The sequence below is a fragment of the Caloenas nicobarica genome, chromosome 25 (genome assembly GCF_036013445.1).
Source record: "Caloenas nicobarica isolate bCalNic1 chromosome 25, bCalNic1.hap1, whole genome shotgun sequence".
NCBI classification, from domain to species: domain Eukaryota; kingdom Metazoa; phylum Chordata; class Aves; order Columbiformes; family Columbidae; genus Caloenas; species Caloenas nicobarica.
This window is the reverse complement of record NC_088269.1, coordinates 4,167,904-4,186,096: the sequence shown is the minus strand read 5'-3', so window position 1 is coordinate 4,186,096 and position 18,193 is coordinate 4,167,904. Positions and strand designations below refer to the sequence as shown.

General features: G+C 40.9%; 2 protein-coding genes across 4 annotated transcripts; one reads left to right on the top strand and one right to left on the bottom strand.

The window, feature by feature from the left end:
* Positions 1 to 495: 495 nt before the first annotated feature.
* Positions 496 to 9,218, bottom strand: KCTD9 (potassium channel tetramerization domain containing 9). The gene is made up of 12 exons (XM_065651665.1): positions 9,149 to 9,218; positions 8,063 to 8,184; positions 7,379 to 7,422; positions 7,104 to 7,200; positions 6,547 to 6,605; positions 5,844 to 5,972; positions 5,165 to 5,232; positions 4,971 to 5,066; positions 4,391 to 4,540; positions 3,923 to 4,028; positions 3,523 to 3,656; positions 496 to 2,756 (listed from the first exon to the last, which is right to left on the bottom strand). Exons 1-12 carry the CDS (start codon positions 9,194 to 9,196, stop codon positions 2,640 to 2,642), a joined length of 1,170 nt encoding a protein of 389 aa, XP_065507737.1. The 5' UTR covers positions 9,197 to 9,218; the 3' UTR covers positions 496 to 2,639.
* Positions 9,219 to 9,621: 403 nt separating this feature from the next.
* On the top strand, positions 9,622 to 17,949 carry CDCA2 (cell division cycle associated 2). Of its 3 annotated transcripts, none has more exons than XM_065651804.1 (13): positions 9,622 to 9,708; positions 10,780 to 11,372; positions 11,482 to 11,612; positions 12,149 to 12,308; positions 12,784 to 12,986; positions 13,710 to 13,788; positions 14,132 to 14,367; positions 14,568 to 14,655; positions 15,170 to 15,342; positions 15,824 to 15,902; positions 16,200 to 16,252; positions 17,103 to 17,298; positions 17,869 to 17,949. In XM_065651804.1, the coding sequence occupies exons 2-12, from the start codon at positions 10,841 to 10,843 to the stop codon at positions 17,289 to 17,291; spliced, it is 1,923 nt and encodes a 640-aa protein (XP_065507876.1). In that variant the 5' UTR covers positions 9,622 to 9,708; positions 10,780 to 10,840; the 3' UTR covers positions 17,292 to 17,298; positions 17,869 to 17,949. The 3 variants fall into 3 exon arrangements, with proteins under 3 accessions (XP_065507876.1, XP_065507877.1, XP_065507875.1); XM_065651805.1 differs by having other exon boundaries at positions 12,146 to 12,308; positions 16,203 to 16,252; XM_065651803.1 differs by having other exon boundaries at positions 12,146 to 12,308.
* The last annotated feature ends 244 nt before the right edge of the window (positions 17,950 to 18,193 follow it).

The following is an 18,193-nucleotide window of genomic DNA, read 5'->3' as shown; positions in this document are numbered from 1 at the left end:
CTTCTGACTCCAACTATTTTATTCAGCCAATGTGAAGGGTGGAGACAAAGAAAAGCTGAAGAGTGTTCGAGATGAATGACAGGACAAAATAAAAACTGTGCAATTTCCCAAACTGTACTGGAAACCTTGCAGCACTCCTCACAACACAAGGTACACTTACTTGTTCTAGCAGGGAAGCTTTATGCTTCAAAGCAAAAATTCTTTTGCTTTCTGCCATAGCACAGATTGCCTGTGCAGAAGGAAGGGCATCTAAAACTCAGTCTTCTCATAATGGATGTACTCAAGTGCGGCTAAATCCTAGTTTACAAGAATTAGTCCATTTGAGAAAGCACCGGCTGCACACAAATCCAGGCTAAGGTGACAGACGAGCTCTTACAAAGGGCAAAACCAACTTTAGCTACAATACTTTTAAGTTTCTGTACAAGGAGCTATCAAAAGTTGTGTTCTCTTCTAACTTGTTGTCCTTCCCATTAAAGATTGAGACAACCAAGACACTTTTATATTTCACACTTTTATTAATGCAATTTAAATCAGGCTGGAACCTGCAATTTCCGAATAGGCCACTTTGGGCTATTCATACAGCTTTGTCATAGCAAAAGAGGTACCTTAAATTCATCTGTGAATGAATGATGCCACATGCTGTGATTATTCAAAACATAGTGCTTCAGTGAAAGTTCAAATATAGTTTATACACAGTGATTATGAAAATAGATATTTTTTTCCATACAATATTTTACTTCTGCCAGCTACAAAATATGATAAAGAAAAATAATTCATTTATTTCTCTAGCCCTACGAATCTTCTACTGCAACATATACATCACTCTCAATGAAAGCACTGAGGTGGGAGCAAGGACTCCGAAATCACACTGCAATATCTCCCTTGAATCCAGAGGTGTATTTCACCGTGTTGTCCTAGGGCCAGATCAAGAGGCCTGGGAATCTGGAGGAAATAAAATCCCGATCCTGAACCAGATGGCTTTGGGATTTTGAGTCCCAGAAGTTCATGTCGTATGCCTGAGTCAACCCAACTTGAAAATAAGGGAGAATCCTGCAATTCCCCGCAATGAAATCATATACTGGTCCTGAACTCATCTTTCTAGATTGATGGCAAAGCAGCATTTTCATAACAACTACTGAGACAAGAAGACTGTTCAGAGGACAGGAAATCTGCACTGAAATGAAAAATCAACCCACTGAAGTAAGGGTGGAACTCAAACGCCTGCTAACAACAGTGTCACCTTCCGTAAGCTTTAGGATACATTGGTTCTGAACTTCCAGTAACAGCTGCATTTCCTTAGATTCAAGCTTAGTTTTAACTTTGGGGTGTTTTAAGTAAGCATCTGAGGTAAGAGTTCTTGATGCACCCTTTTTTTTTTTTGGTATAGGTTTGTGTGCTTTTTGATTGTGTATAAAATAAGCGTTGTGTTAGATGAGAGCTAGATCGGTACTACAATGGAAACAGCTTATTAAACGAAGCGCACCACCACTTCACGAGATGCTGTGCGGCCTCTGCTCTGCAGAAGTCGCGTAGTTCCCGATTTGCTCGCGTGTAAAGCCGTTGTGGAAAGGGCACTTTGCCCTACGCAAGACGCTTTTACAGCCGCTTTAAGCAGGTGCAAAGTGGGCTACTGAGATCTGGTCGGGTAAGGGATTATGCCCACGCTTTCAAGAATTCCACGTACAAGAATATTTGCATAGTACTTTGAGGGGAAACGGACCATTTATTCCTACACTGGAGGACGGAGCATGTGCTGTGGCCCCAGGGCTTATCTCTGCTTTGGTGACAGTATTTTGTATTTTCCTATGTACGTTTAATTCCCCACAAAGAATGAAAAATCTACAGCTCCTCTAGTTCGGAGTGGTTGCAACATCTGAAAGCACGAGAACTTTTCTTACCAGCTGTGATTGATAGTGCAATTTCAGACTCATTTGGAAAGGATTAAACAAGACATCCAATTTCTGAACAGGGATGTTTTAGATAGAACTAAATCTACTGCGTGGGCAGATCGCTTCAGTGGAAGCTGCTTCCCCTGCACATTATAGAAGACGATAAAGCTGTTCTATACCTGCATTCAAACTACAAGGCAATAAGTTACCTATGATGACCGTTAACTCCTGTTTTCACCCCAGAAGAGTACCTGAAAACATCCTGTGGACAATGTCTAAACCACATCTGTCATTTAATACATTGTGCATGACGAAACTAACTGTAAATACACTAGTCTAACTGTAAACCTGAACTTTGTTGCTACTATCCATGAATAACATTTTCTATTCATATTGCAGCTACAGATTTAATAAATAGAATTGCATATATTGTGCTTTATAAATTAAAATGCATTCCGAGGTGAGGCAATGCTAAACAATGAATCTATTTAACCCTCCCGCCCCAAACCGGCCACGTGTTCTGGTTGTAGAACCAGCCCCATTCCTCACTCTGTTCACAAAGGCAGAAACAGCGCCTGTTTCTACCTCTTAAAAGCTCCCTCCCCTAAAAGTGATCAAAGAAGAGCTTACGTAGGCACTACTGCAAATGTAAGTTGTCTAATAACCATTACTTCTAGCTGAATAAGGGGAGGAGGTGAAGAACGTCACAATAAATGGTTTCATTCCTTCCTCTTCGGCATATTTTCTTCCCTATCTGACGCTCTGAGACATGTGCAAAGGTGTCAGCATCTCTTCAAAGATAGCTCCTTTTACATTCGATCCCCTCAAGTTAGCTTCTTGTAGATCGCAACCTGATAGATCACAATTCTAAATGGCAAAAAGAAAAGAAACGTTACTTGAATATACCCAGAACTTAGTTCTAAACTTTACCTTAACTACATTTACACGGAAACCACATATACTTCCATAAATTTCAGTGTAAACTTTTAGTCTATCAGTCCAGTTTAGAGTTTTAGTTCCTTCTTGTAAGGGAGTATTTTTTTTTACAGTAGCATTTGGATTTCTTTTTAAGTTGTTAGACTTACACTCTTTATATCAAATTGTCTTCCAGGATTTACTAATGCTTGCTGAACAAAGCTAGAAAGAAGCTGCCTCTTGCAATGTCACCAGACATTACTCTGAACTCTAGTACTTGGGGATGAAATGGCCAAGTACACAGCTTGCAAAATGAGCTAGTTTGTCTAATTAACAGAGACAGCAGTGTACCACGTGCCACAGGTGGGTAAGATGCCACCATTACTCTACAAATCATGTCCCAGGACCAAAAACACCCCCACAAACCCAGGCAACTGCTTTTTTCTTCAGCAGTGGCCTGATCTCACCCCAAGAGTTCAGTGTAGCACCGTGTCCGTGCATCATTTTTGAGATGGTACGAGCCAGTCCTGCGGCTTTGAGGTGCTGGCAAATCCAAATTAGAATGAAATGTGATTCCTTAGATCACCCATAGCTCACTAGGACTGAAAAAGATTAGTGCGCTCTGTCTAGTTTGAAGCTGGAGAACCCAGCCAAAAGCCAGCAATCCTCAAAATTTCATCACTTGACTAGTTAGTATATAAAATGGATCATAACTCACTTCCAAATCAGTTCCTGCCAAAGTTGCTCCTCTAAGATTACAGTTTTTTAGTTTTGCGTTTTTCAGCGTTGCCACTCTGAGATTAATTCCTGTCATTTGGCTGCCTTCCATGTCAACGCCTTTCAGGTTAGCACCTAAAACACACACACAGTAGGTTTACGAGGAAAAACAGTCAGAAACACTGTAACTCCAGGACAGTGCTTCCTTAGAGCCATGTCAATGGATAGAGTTCAAGGTAGAACTTGGAATTTTATGTTCGCACACTCAGTCCGGTATCTGTGGCCTCTTCTCATGAAAATACAGATTGTACAAACCACAGCTAAATCTTTCACGTGCTGTACGGATTTACAAACACGTGGTTCAGTTTCCACAGAGTACCTAACAGGCAAAAGCTTCTTACCTTCCAAATTAGCTTTAAGGCCTGATGGATCTTCAAAATTGCACCCTTTGAGAGATGCTCCTTCTGCGTTGGAACACAGCATCTTCACCCCTTGAAGATTTGCACACTGATAGAGAGAGACACGTCAGTGACATTCGTCAAAGTGCCAAGATGAACAATACCAAAAATGATCAGAGTATGCTTTTCATTTCTGTCTCGGAAGTGAAACCTATAAAAGCACAACAGCCTTGTCTAAGATTGCTATGCTGTTACTTCTTTATCACCAGGAAGGCAGATGATTCTCACCCACTGCCCTTTTTTTCTTTAAATTTAAGATAGCTTCAAAAAGCTTTTGAAGTGGTCTAACTAGAACAATCGCCGAAAATATTGAAGAACTGCACGTTTTACGCTGATCTGCTTGTTCCAGTTCCTCTTCTGTTAAAATAGCTAAAGGACAGCCCAGATTTTCCAAGACGTGACCATTCTCACATCGAGCACGGATCCAGAGAGGTCGGCTCTTTCGAGATTTGCACAGCACAGGTTGGCGTGTGCGAGGTTGCAACGGCTCAGGTTTGCCATCTTGAAGTTAATGTATCGAAGATCTAGACGTGAAAGATCTGCTCCACTGAAATTGAGACCCTAAAAACAGAATAAACCCCCAAAAGTTACAGAAGGTGTAGCTTTGAACACAAAACTTTTAAGAGAATCATGTATATGTACATGTGTATATAAATATACACAGGGCTATAGATATAGACACACAAGACCATCCATTCTACTGCTTAAGACTAATGAAATGTAAATGCAAAGCTATCAAGCATTGTCCTTGGTTATGCTAGTGCATTTTACGTTTCAATGAGCTTAATACATTGCTCATTCAGGAAACTTTCAACCTAACGAATGAAAGCAGCCCAAACAGTGCACTTGAATTTGATGTTAAGGTCTCTCTGCCGCAGCTTGGAATCAAAACTCATTTAAAAATGAGTTTGAATTTCATGTTGTCACATGATGCTGCAGGATATTTCGCCACCAGACACTACAGATCAAGAAAAAGTTTGCATTTTCGCACCTGACATCGCAGCTCAGACTTGGTTGGGGTGGCCAGTAGGAATCGGACAAACTCCTTTCGCGATATGGGCGAATGATCCTCCGCTGGCTGGGAATTCTGTGGAGAGAGCGGTTTCAAAGCTGACATGGATAGGACTCAATTATTGCCTGGAAGAACACAACTTGTGCAGTCGTGTCTTAAAGAAAACAAGTTACCTTAATAGCTACTTCTAGATGTTCAATTAGTGAATCGATACCAAAAAACCTGGCTTCTTCCAAAACACCTATGGAAACAAAGAAATATTTGTTATTAACAGGGAGCTGTTAACGAGAGTGTAGAGTCACAGCAAGAATGCAGCAGCAAATTTGGGTTAATCCATCCTCCCTATTGGAGAAGCATCAATTCAATCGACTTTTCCTACTTGTTACAACTTTAATACATTTTAGCTACGCTAACGAAGATGAACAGATCGCTTATTGAAGTTTAAGGAGTCTCTAAGAAATCCACAAAGTAATAAAACTGACAACCACATAAATTATATTAGATGTAACTGGACAGAAGGAAAGTGAGCTTGCTTGCAGCTAAATGGAAAAAATAACTCAAAAAGGACATTTCCAATACCAGCATTAGGTTCAAAATATCAAATTCTGAATTACAGCCAGATATTAATCCAGTGTGGAGAATTTTTAATGCTCTCAAGATAAATAAGTTTAAACAGTATATCTTCATTAAACCAAGCATGTGGAATTGCAATGCTTGAGAAAAAATTCCCCAAAGAAAAATCCCAAACATTTAGATGAGCGAAGTCCCACCAACTTTATCGTGTTTACCTGAGGGCAAAGTTCAACTTCTAAAGAGTAATAATTTAGGAGATGTCATACAGGTAATACCTACCCAGCAAATTAATGCCATCATTTACAATGAGCTGTCCGTGCCGCAAATAGTTCAAAATTGGCTCAAAATACTCCGGACTGCGGTCAATTAGGAATGCTCCTCTGTGATCTTGCTTATTGCCCCATGCATCTGTTTCCACAACATATACACAATTAAATGTGATATATTAATAGAAGAGCATTTGCTTCAGTTTCAGGTTGTTACTACAAAGGGGTACTGGATTATGAAATACTCCACTCAAAAGGGCATTTTTTGGTGGAAAGGAAGGAAAAAATTGGGAGGAGGAAGGAAATCACCTTAAAACGAATTCACTGGTGCTATAAACAACTAAAACATTTTATCACATACATAAGAATCATGGCTAGAATAAAAGCAGCATTCAGATTTTCATTTCCTACAGGCTGTTTTGTACAGTGCTTGCCCATCAATTCTGTTGGCAAAACTGAGCAACAATAACATGAAAATATAAAAATCCAACAACCAAACAAAAAAAGACCCCACAATATTAACTATGGATGGAAGTTATATTTTCAGTTTGTGAGATGATAAGCGTTACATGGGCAGAACAATGATATGTCCTGCTTTGATACTTTAATACTTTGGATATTTTAATGTATAAACAAGAGTCTCAACATGCTAGTGCCTTTTCCCTACTTTGCTATCTTTTTAGCTTAAAAAATAAAGTTTACTCCAATATACCAACCTTTATCTTTAAACATGTGGGCCAACATACTGTCAGGTTCTTTATTAACCAAAGTGCTCCTAGAAAACAAGGCAGCGCAATTTTATTTTTACATGGAATGTTTTCCTCCAGAGCCAACCTTGCTGGTTGGAGTGTACTTCCTGCCCTCGGTGCACGATACGTGTTCCAATGGCTACAACACCGAACTGATTTCATTTCATATAGTGTGATAACAAAATACATTTCTGACCTGAGGTATTGTAAAGGTAATTTAAATACAAAGCACTCAGTTAACTGAGGTATTCCAAGGATAAATCCGGGCCTGTTCAGGCTTTTTGACAGTTTTACTTCATATGTAAACTGTTTAAGAATTAATCTGTTGCAAAATTGTGGTAGCAAATAGGAAATACAGCGAAAGTTGCACAAGTCAAAGAACTCCTACTCTATAGTAAGTTATTTTTCTTGTTCTTTTGCAAGAGCATCTGAAGCCTCAACAACTGAACATACACTAACTACCAGCTGCTGTAACCACTGAAATCAAGTCGTTTAAGAACAAAACCAAGTAGTTGCAGTTTTACCGTGTAGTGGTGAAGTATCGGCCTCCAACGTTGAGTGTCAACCAATCCGTGTGTGACCCTGTTAGTTCTTCGTGAGGTCTCCCATCGCCCTGAGGATCTACACAGATGAGAAAGACACAGTAATTATTAGAAAAATTGTGAATATTTCTGCATCCTCCATATGGTAAGAGGAATCTTCTGAAAACACCAGAAAATAAAAGTTAAGTTTTACATTAAAGCAAAACGAAACCTCCTTCCGTGAAGCACAAGGTTAAACGTAAGAATTACAGACTTACCAATGAATGGTTCCCCTTCGCAGACAAACAAAACATCATCATCCCTGGAAGGGGCAGGGGGAAGAGGAAGAGAAAGAAAAAAAAGATTAATCATAACCAGTAAGTGACAGTGGGAACCCTTCCTTATTAGTTTCAGGTAAATAATAATAGGTTGCTATTAGTTAGAACTTTAGTATCTGATTTTTATCTTAATTTTGCAGATTCCAGTGGATTGTAATACGAGTGACTTCACTAGAGATGTTATCTGCATCAGCCAGGTAGGGATCACTTGTTACTTCTGTTTACTTTTACAAAATAGTTGCTTTTCTCCCCACTGTTGGAGTGTTCTGTGAAGCCAAGGCAATGCTCGAGTTTGTCTCCTTTTCCAAAAAAACTCATCCAATTGCCAACTAGAACAGGGAGATTTTCCCGGTACGTACACTGCGCTGTGAATCAGCACAGGGGGATGTTAAAATGCATAAACTCCAGCTTGTATCAAGTTCTGATTCATCAAGACAGAAATGCTTTGAAGTTCAAAAGACAGTATTATTTTACCTTGAGGCAGGAAAGCACCTTGGGGCACACTGGCTGGCAATGACAAGATCTGTTCTTAAGGAAATCACTGGTTATCGACTAAGATCAGAGCATTAATAGCAAGTCTCTTAATCCGCATCCATGATTTTACTTTTATTGGATAAGTCTTACCTAATCAAAGCGATATCATCGATGAGTCCGCCTTTTCCATTGTAAACACTGGTCGCTTTTATTCCCAGCTTATTACTGGCCACAGAGAGCAGGTCTGATAAAGTCCCGTACACGGCCACAACCTGTGGAACAGAGAGGTGGCTACAGACACTGGGTTCATATCATTTCATATCATTTCTGCCATTTCAGACTTAGTCCCTGGGCTATCATTACCTTCTTTTCACTCTTGAAACATTACTACATGGGTTTAAACAAGCGAGCAGAGTTTAAACCATTTTTTTAATTGGCTATCCCACAGAATGCGTACAATGCAGCATTAGTTAGACCAGGCAGAGACCTGATACCCCGCAGGATTTAATGTATGTGCTCCCCACCGGTACTGAGGACATGTCAGCAGGACTGGAATCGATAATCACACATGGGTTTGGGTTGGAAGGGACCTTTTTAGGTGATTTGGTCCCACCCCCGCCATGAGCAGGGACATCTGCACCAGCTCAGGTTGCTCAGAGCCCCGTCCAGCCTGGCCTGGGATGTCTCCAGGGATGGTTCAGCCACCACCTCGCTGGCCAACCCGGGTCAGGCTCTCACCACCCTCAGCGGCAACAATTTTTTCCTCATGTCCAGCCTGAATCTCCCTCCTTTAATTTAAAACCATCACCCCTTGTCCTGTCGCAACAGGCCCTGCTCTAAACTCCATCCCCATCTTGCTTTTAAGCACGGAAAGGCCACACTAAGGTCTCCCCGGATCTTCTCTTCTCCAGGTGACCAGCCCAAGCCCCAGCGGAGCCGCTGCAGCCTCGGCTCACCCTGCTGCCCCAATCGATGACAACAACCAGGGTGATTCGAACTCCAACAAGAAGTTCTCGCCTTGTGGCGACCCCCCCACTCGCTCAGACAGCCCAACAGCCGCCGTTTGCCGCCGGGGACCCCCCCGCCCCGCCGGCAGCAGCACCGGACCCGGCCCCCGCGGCTCCCGCAGCCCCCGGGAGGGGCGGCCGAGCGCTTCGCCCGCCCGTCCGACACCGCCACGGCCGCGGCCGCTCAGGGAGTCCCCGCAGGGCCCGGCCCCCCCTGCCCGCCCCTCACCTTCCCGTTCCGGGGGCTGCCGTTAACGAACAGCGTGACCCGCCTCATGCTGCGGCGGCAGCCGCTCCTCCCGCCGAACCCGGAAGGCAGCGAGCGCTGACCGACACGGGCTCTGGCCAATGGTGACGGTGCCGCGCCTGGCTGGCTGGCCAATAAGAAACGCGCTCCGCCGGAGTGGGAGGGGCGTGGAGGGGTGGGCGGGGAAATGTCAACGGAGCGGCGGGGGGCGGGCCGGCAGTGGCGCGGCCGGCAGCCAATCAGGACAGGAGTAAAGCCCGATATTTGCATAAAGCGTGACTTGGAGCAGAGTGGCCTTTGATTGGTGCCGCCTGTCACGTGGGTTCGGCTCGTGAATGGACCTTTTTTTTTAATCCTCCAAACTTGCAGTTCAGTGGGAGAGCGACCGTTGGTGATCCCTCCGCGCGCAGAAAGAGTCCCACCCCCCCTCCCCGCCCCGCGAAGCCCGAGCGGCGCCCGGGGAGCGGGGCGGCCTGGGACCGGCTCCTGTGCGAGCCGCTTCTTCCCGTGCACCGTTGGCCCTGGCGCCTGGTGGCCGGCGGGTGCGAGGGGTGGGCGAGAGGCGCGGAGGGATACGCTGTAGCGCGGCTCGGTTTGAATGCGTGAGGCGGCAACGGCCGTTGTGGGGGCGCTGGGGCGGGCGTGAGGGGACGCGGGGAGGTCGGCGGTAAGGCGGGGGTGCGGGGAGAGGCGGGTGCGTTGGTGAGGGGGTATAAAGGAGGGGGGAACGCTGGAGGGGTGTCTGAGGGGGTGTGGGGACCGTGAGGGGCTTTGGGGAGCGCTGGGAGGTGGAGCTGAGGGAACTGGGGGAGGGGGGTGCGGCCGGGGAGCCCCTTGGGCCCCGGGAACCACCGGGGTTGGGCGCTGCTCCCTGCAGAATATCAGCTCTCGGTTGTGTTCATGTAACCGGGTACGTGGAGGTATCAGCTAATACTGTTGACAAAAGGGGGGGGAAAAAAAAAAAAAAAAAAGTAGCTCATGTGGTATTTAATAGCCTAATTCGCGTTATGCAAAATGCAGAAAATGCATAAAGCGAAAATAACGCAGAAAATGTGTAACAGAAAATGTGCAATTCAAAAATGCATAATGCAATAATAACGTGCAAGAAGTGCATAATGCAATCATAATGCGCAAGAAGTGCGCAATGCAAAAATGCGTAATGCAATCATAATGCGCAAGAAGCGCGCAATGCAAAAAAACTGCAAAGTTTTGGAGTGACGTTATTGAGTTCTACATGCTTACCTTAAAATCCAAGAAACTAAATGCAAAAAGAGTTGCCTCTTAAAATTTTCCGGTTAGTATTAACCTGCTAATGCTTGCTGCAACATTTAAAGAAAAACTATCACAGTGTGATTGTGCTTAACGCAGGAATTTTAAGCTTAATAAAGAGCGAAAGCACAGCCTTGTACTTCCTTACTCATGAAGTTGCAGGTTTATATTGCAGGTTTATAGTGCATTTTTCATTAAAGTGCTGGCGTTTTGTGGCCTTTCTGTGCAGCTTTCTGGAGAACTGACTTTCTACCACACTGTCAAACCTTCAGTAGCAGTTTGAAACGATAGCGAACTCTTGCTCTTCCCAAATACCTATTAAAATCTCTCGTTCTTTTTGATAGGTGTCTTTAATTACAGGAGAGCAAAGGCTGGTTGAATGTTTCTTAAAATAAATTGCTAACAATGCGCAGACGGTCCATGAGTAAAAATGCCCCCCTGGAATTTAAAGAAAATGAGAGTAGATGCGCTGAAGAGAAGGAAGAGGCCTCTTTCCCTGATCTGTCGAAAGACCAGAAGATTTGCAAAGCGACTAAATCCAAAGTTGTCAAGGCATCCAAGAAGGAGAATTTACCTGATGGGAACCAGGCACAGTCGCAGAAACGAACCCGGCGATACAGCAAACGCCTGGAGAAGGAGCCGGACCATGACAAGGAGGGTTTTGGCAGCTGTCAGTTTCCTGAACGCTGTTTTGAGACACTAAAAGGGGATATGGTGGGTGAACCTCCCTTGCCTTTGAACAGTAAAGAAAACTTTCCAAGATGTGGACCTGTTTCTTTGGGGGATGAATGCTACTTGACGCCTAATAGGGACAAAGCAGAAGAAAAATCTGATGGTGGAAGAGCAGAGAAACCGAGGAAAACACCTGTCGATTTTGCAACTGTAACAATTGGTGAATTTGGGATTAGTCAAGAAAGTTTTACTAAACCATCTATAGGTAAGGACAGAGTAACTTCTTTTCAGAGGGTCATCTGGAGGCCATCTAATCCAGCTTTAATTTAGGTCAGGTTCTTTTTTTTTTTTTTCCTTTCCTGTCCCCATTTCAGGGAAGTCTCCAACTTCATTAAAATTTAGACGAAGATCAAACATTGGAGCACGAGGGTCACCAGAAAATAATACACTTATTCGATTCATTGCCCAGCAGAGAAGCAACAGGCAAAAAGCTGCTTTTACGGAGGTGAGAGTCTTTCTCAGATATCTCGTGTGTCCGTTTAGCTCCCCCCAGGAATCAACATACGCTGGCAGAAGGAGAAGACAAATCTTAGGAAGAAGCCAGAAGGAATAACCATGGCCTTAATTTGGTTGGCTTCTCTTGGACACCTGACTTCAGAATAAGGGGATGTTAGAGAGTTTGTTTGCGTAGAGTCTGGAGTCTTTTCTCCATGTCTAGCATGCTCATATATTTTAACTTTGTTTAACATAAACTTTACTCTTCTGCATTTGCCATGCTTGATTTTTGGCTAATGGAAATTTTGACAGTTCAAAGTGAAGTAAATTCTGGATGTGGTCTAGAGGGACAGATTATGAAAGGCAGATTTCTTGATACAGTTCCTTTTTTGCATATTTTTACCATACAACTAAAATTGCAGCCAGATTAAATACAAGATTTCTTTCTTTGAGTTTGTTTTATGCCAAAGTACAAATACAAAGTGATAAAGTGCATGTCATCTTGGGGAAAAAAAGTGTCTTATGAGGTTAATTTTGTTTTAGCAGCTTAGTCCTTTTAAACATGAAAATGTCAGGTCGTTGAAGGACAAGATAGATGCCTTTCAAACATCATTTAAATTATCAGAAGAAGAAGAAGAAGAAGAAGGGGAGACTGGCTTCTCTGGACCGTCACAAGTGAATGATGCTTCCCAGGAAACAGGCTGTTGTGAGTTGATTACATTTCTGGTCAATGATTTGTTTTAAACATTAGGTCTTCCTTTAGGCCCAGAAGTACAAAACTACAAACACTTAATATAAAAACCACTTAATATAAATGTTACTGTGGTGTTGACATCCTTCTTAATGAAAATAATAAGTATTGCAAAAGCAGGAGAGGGCAGTGCTGTGGAAACTGTGAGAAGATGATAGTGTAAAACTACAATGTTTACTTCACCAGTATTGGTGGTCTCAATAACATTTATACGAAAATAATAACTTGCTTTGTTTTGATGATTTGGTAATGTTATTTTCAAAGTAGAAGTAAAAAGTCATGTGTTTTCTTCTTCCTGACTAGAAAATTACCTCACTTTTTCAGTCTCACCATCCTTTTGGTGAAGAGACACAAAAAGAGCATTCATTGAAAAATCCGAAGTTTGTCTTTGTGGTTTGTTGTTTGTTTTTTTTCTTTTTAATTGTCACAGCTCAGGACAAAGCACCTTTTACCAAACAGCAGAACCTGGTGCAGTGGAGTGAAGAGTTCATGTCAGCCAACAGTGGAGCTGATTTGAAAGACAATTTAAGACACAATTTGAGCAACAGCATCAAGTCCGATACCACGATCTGCACCATCTTGTCTTCATGCCAAAATGTGACTGTCACTGAACCTGCTGCTGCTGTTTCAAAGGTACTTACAGGAGTGAGGGCAAAGAACGTGGAGAAAACAAGTAGGACAGCAACTCGCCCTTGTAGGAATTTTACATCTTATTATGAGAAGTCAAAGGAAGCAAAATCTGGCACTGACATGGCTCCGTTTGGACTGACAGGGACAACAGCTGAACCTCAGACACCTGCTGCTGGTTCCTCTGAGGCTGTGGTCAGTTGTCTTTTACATGCAAATGTTCAATGTGGATGCTATAATCAGTTCTAGTCTTCTAGTGATTAAGAAAACACTGAAATCCTTGTTTATGGGATTAAAAAACCTCTGTAGTTCATGCTATTTTAAAAGGCAGCATTTCATTAGTTATACCTCCACCACCACCTATCTTTGAATATTGAGACTGATTTGAGAAACTTCAGGTTCTTTGTTTAGTCAGATAAGTGTGACCTGTTCTTTTTGGATTAAAAGTTTCAGCGATCAGGTGAAAAATATTCCAAACCTCAGTATTCTTCTTCTGTGTTGATTGCTGTTGATACTTGTGATGCTAATAAATAATCACTTGAAGCAACACTTCGAGAAGTATCTTTGTGATATTACAGATGAGTAATGAGGACACAGGCAAACCAGATTTATGTCAAGTGCTTCACAAAAAACTCAGCAGATTCTATTTTTTTTGTTTATTGTGTTGTGTAGGTGTGTATATAAATAGCTGTTATAAATGTATATATAATCTTGTAACTTTTTCTCTAGGAATGGGTTTGTAAGCAACACAGTCCTATTAAGTCATTGAAGGCTGGTCAGATTGGAGATATCTTAGAATCAGGCCATGGTAAGAGCATTCATCACTATTATAATCTTTGCTATGTTCTTGCTTTAGAGAATACATTTTCTTTTCTCCAGTTTACATGGATGAGAGAGAAACTCTTATGTAAAATGTCATTGCCTTCATGCAATGCTCCCTTTTTACTTTTGTACATCTTGTAAATTTATCAAAATATGAAATGTAAATGCAGCACAATAATTGCAGTAATGTAAAAACAGATGGATTTTTTGAGATGCTGATGCACAGAATCTATCAAGACGTCTACATTTATATTTCATGTTGCTGATACTAAAGTCTTCTCGATTTTACTTCAGTCTTTAATTGTCATATCTGTCTACTTGCTCTAAAGATTTCCATTTTGATGACATCATTAAGGATGTTAGAAGTAATGCTGTATCAGATCTAAGCAGAAAGAAAGTTAATTTTGCAGAAGAACCGAGCCTGGAAGCATTTGATGACAGCAGGGCACCTAGCACACCACTGCATACAGGCAACGTTTCCTTAAACGAACACGGACAGTGTGGCTCCCGTCTGCCATCTATATTAAAGAAAACGCCAGTGAAGCAACTAATGGAGAGCGCGAAGGTTGGTTCACTGACTTCTACAGAGTTACGACCCTAAGGATGCACGTTTTATTCATTTAGAAAACAAGCAGTTTCTTTAAACAATAGGACTGGTTAATAAATGTTGCTTACAGAAAAGTTATTTTCACTTTTGATTTGAACAATGACAATATTTTAAGTGATACAACCATCTATTCAATACCATTTCATTAAATTTGATAGAAATCCTCGCATGATGCAGTTGGTGGAGGAGGAGGTGAATCTCTCACAGACTCCAGCTGTGCAGAAACCTTTGAAACGTTGCAAACAGGTCAGATTCACCTTTTGGTTTTTAAATAGGCAGAGTATTTTGTGGGATCATAATGGTTTGCTTCTTTGCTAAATCTGAAGAATGATATGCATTAACCACCACTGAAGTAGCTCACATGTGGCGTTCTACTGTGTGAAGTGGAAAATAATGTTGCCAAGGAAAATAATGTCTATTTAAAAAAAAAAAATCCCACACCAAAACTTCAGAAGGCCTCTAATACAAGAATAATAATAACAGAATCACCTGTTTTTCAATAAATTTTACACTTGTCAACTGGGACTTGTGGAACAGCTAGTCATTTCTAGTCTTCTATTTTCTTTCTTCCTTAATTCTTGACAGTGTAATAAAGCTATACTGAAAATCCTGGTTGAATCCATGGTACATGTAAAGGTGGTATTTTGCTGTTTGGTTGGGGAGGGGGGTGATTATGTTAAGACCCATAAAAAGACCTTGAAAAGTCTTTGCTCTAGGAGTTTCAAGTTCACCACACAGTCTGTGTATTTTATTACAATAGAGGAAACTGAAAGACAGAGCTCCGAAAAGCCAAAGAAGAGAAGAGTTACTTTTGGAGAAGCTCTAAGCCCAGAAATATTTGATGAAACTTTGCCTGCAAATACTCCATTGTGCAAAGGAGCAACGCCCCTCAGACATCCAGGCTTACAAAGTAATGACTTCGATTGCAGTGATGTAAGTCTGTGGGTTTTTTGGTGTGCTTTGTTTTCTTTTTTTTTTTTTTTTTTTTTAGCTATAGAAACAGCCTCTTAATCTCTGTGATGTTCGATTTTTGGTTTTTTCCCCAGTCTGCTTGCTTTTGAAAAGAATTCACTAAAATGTTAAAATCCAGTCTCCTTGAAGCTTTAGGATGGCATTGAGAACTTTTTCTTTTGCTTTATGAATTCTAAATAGCATTTTGGCCTGTAGAGCTACGTTTAAGATCGAGTACTGGTAGCCCGTGAAATTTTTTATTGCCTTGGCTTATTCCTATACTTTTGAGACTCTATTTCTTTCTGCCATATATAGCAAATGAGCTGCTGTATTCTTTAAGGAAAAGAAAAGACCAGAACAGAAAACCCCCACAATTGCCTGGCTATTCCAGGTGCTAAAGGACAAGGTGTTTTCCGGTATATATCTGGTATAGTGTGGTGCCAAAATCTTTTTTTCATTCAAGGAATGTGTTGACCCTCCTCAAGAGTTAGTGGAGCGTTCTGTTGCTGCAGACGGCCTCTCACCTGTTGACAATGCAGAAGGTAACCCCAATTTGGATTTTTGTCATGAGATAATGCATCTTTCTGTATCTGAAAACTGTGAAAGCTGTGTAGGTGCTAATTATTTTGTTAACAAATAAGTTTTGTTTTCTTCTGTTTTGTAAAGCAAGCTGTTAAATTTGTTTTATCTAGCCATGTTTGATAGTCCTTTGTGCAGAAAACACTACTGAACACTAAGATGACTAAGTGTGCTCTGTATAATGTTAGAAATTATTTGGGTGACTTCCTCTAATGTGATTTTTATTAACTCAATATTCTTATTTTCTTCATATGTAATAGCAGAAACTGACAAATCTGATATGATAACAACTCGTTCTTCTACTAAAAGGAAGGTAAGTTTCTTTAGTGATGTTCTTTTTGGTTTTGTTTTTTAACTTCTTTGGGTAGAATTGGTTTTTATACCTCTTGATGCTTGTAAGAGGTTTTATATCTTCAGGTATGAGGATTGGATCTATCCAGGTATATGGAAAGATCTCATGTTAACCCAGCTAGTTGTCTTAAGGAAATCTCATTTTTGAGTGAAAGTGGTTTTCCAGTTATTAAAAACATTGTTGGTTATAGTCTGATAGTTAAATTTACTACTTCTATTGGATTTTCCAGGAACTTTGCCAGATAGTCTGACAAAATTTAGAAGAGATTTACTCATATACTTTCTTTCATAGGATCAGGGGCTTCACTCATGGGAATCTAAAAAGTTATAATCACAGAAAATTGAGGAGAATGGAAACAAACTTTTCTGTCTAATTTTTCTGTTTTAATTTCTTTGCAATATAGGAACATGAGATAAAGGCTAATAAAGTTAAGTTTATTCTGCAACTTGTGGTGACTTTTGGTATCACTGAAAATGTGGTTGTGTTCCCAAGCCCAGTGCTAAAGAACTTTGAACTCGTTAACCTTGTGCTCTGTGAGCCATAAGGCAGGCAGAGTATTGTATGAGGGAACTTCTACATTTAGTTAAATGAAACAAAAATCAGTTCTCATACTTGAGAAGTAATTCTCATTTGCTTTTATTTATTTTTTTTTTTTTAAGATTAATTTGTAGATGGCAGAACAAGTAGAACCTTCATTTTAGGAGAAACAATTGTTACCTGTTGAAATCCAGTAATGATGTAACTTATTTGTTGGAAAATACTGTACAGGACCATTCCATTGTGCTCTATTCAGTCTTCTCAATCTTTTCAGAAAACAAGACGTGCAAGCTATGAGAAAAGAAGAACGAAAAAAGTAAAAAAATCTTTATATGGGGAAAGGGAGATGGCTTCGAAGAAACCTCTTCTCACGCCTATCCCTGAAATTCCAGAGGTTTTCTTCACCAGTGGTGAAAGACGAGTGACGCGCAGCATGAGCGTTCAGCTTTCTCTGATTTTCTAAAGCGAAGGTCAGTATTAGATTCTTACATTTCTCTCAAGTGCTGTTTTCTTCTCCCTCCCACTTGTATTTCCTTATGAATTTTCTGGTTAACTTATGCTTGGAGATCAGATCAAAACAAAAAAAAAAGCTTGTGAATCTTTACTGTATATAATGTTAGTTTAAAAAAAATAAATTGGCTAAGGAAAGTGAAACATTTATCATACAATAAAGCTGTATTTCATTTCTGGATGTTTCCAGTCTTCAGTGTATGTGTATTAAATACAGTGTGCATTATTCAGTAGTTGACCTGTCATCTTGCTGGTTTCATTTTTCTAGTTTGAGCAATTAATAAAAAGTGATGACTGTAGGTGGTCTACTTAAACACTTGCTGTTGCTTTCATTTTTCATACTGTTCTGTTTCAACCCTAGTGAAGTACCCGTGCCAGCTTGAAGGAAATAGCTTTCTGTTGAAAATCTCTTCTGTGACCTTGTTTTTAACATAATTGATGTGGAATAAAATACTTTATGTACTTGGCTGCTTTTGTAAAGCTTGAAAGCAAGCAGAACAGTTTCATTTTTATGCATGTTTTCTCTACAGACGTTATTTTTTGCCAAGACAAGAAGTCCTAAGGCAACTTGAAAGAAACTTCTCCACTTAAATGCTGTTCATCTTATGCTGCTTCAGAAACATTACTGAAGTTATCAAAACAGTCTTGTTGGTGTTTTATTTTGGGGTCTGCTTTTGTGTCACAATGAAAATGTTGTATTTGGAAACAGAATGGCAGTAGTTACTTGGGTTGCACCTTGTCGTGACAGCAGTATGTTGGCTTGCCAGGAGAGGGCAGTCTGACATGAGGTTTTATGGTTGCAACTGAATTTGAAAATAATATCATAATGTACAAAATCTTTGAAGAGGTGAACTA

Excerpts from the sequence above, each read along its gene's own strand:
- CDCA2 (XM_065651803.1), top strand. The coding sequence starts at position 10,841 with ATGCGCAGACGGTCCATGAGTAAAAATGCCCCCCTGGAATTTAAAGAA. Across the intron at positions 12,987-13,709 it reads CTGCTGCTGCTGTTTCAAAG|GAATGGGTTTGTAAGCAACA; the intron begins GTACTTACAGGA and ends CTTTTTCTCTAG. Across the intron at positions 15,903-16,199 it reads ACCTGTTGACAATGCAGAAG|CAGAAACTGACAAATCTGAT; the intron begins GTAACCCCAATT and ends CATATGTAATAG.
- KCTD9 (XM_065651665.1), bottom strand. The coding sequence starts at position 9,196 with ATGAGGCGGGTCACGCTGTTCGTTAACGGCAGCCCCCGGAACGGGAAG. Across the intron at positions 4,541-4,970 it reads AGTCTGAGCTGCGATGTCAG|GGTCTCAATTTCAGTGGAGC; the intron begins GTGCGAAAATGC and ends TTCTGTTTTTAG. Across the intron at positions 4,029-4,390 it reads TCTCTGGATCCGTGCTCGAT|TGTGCAAATCTTCAAGGGGT; the intron begins GTGAGAATGGTC and ends TCTCTCTATCAG.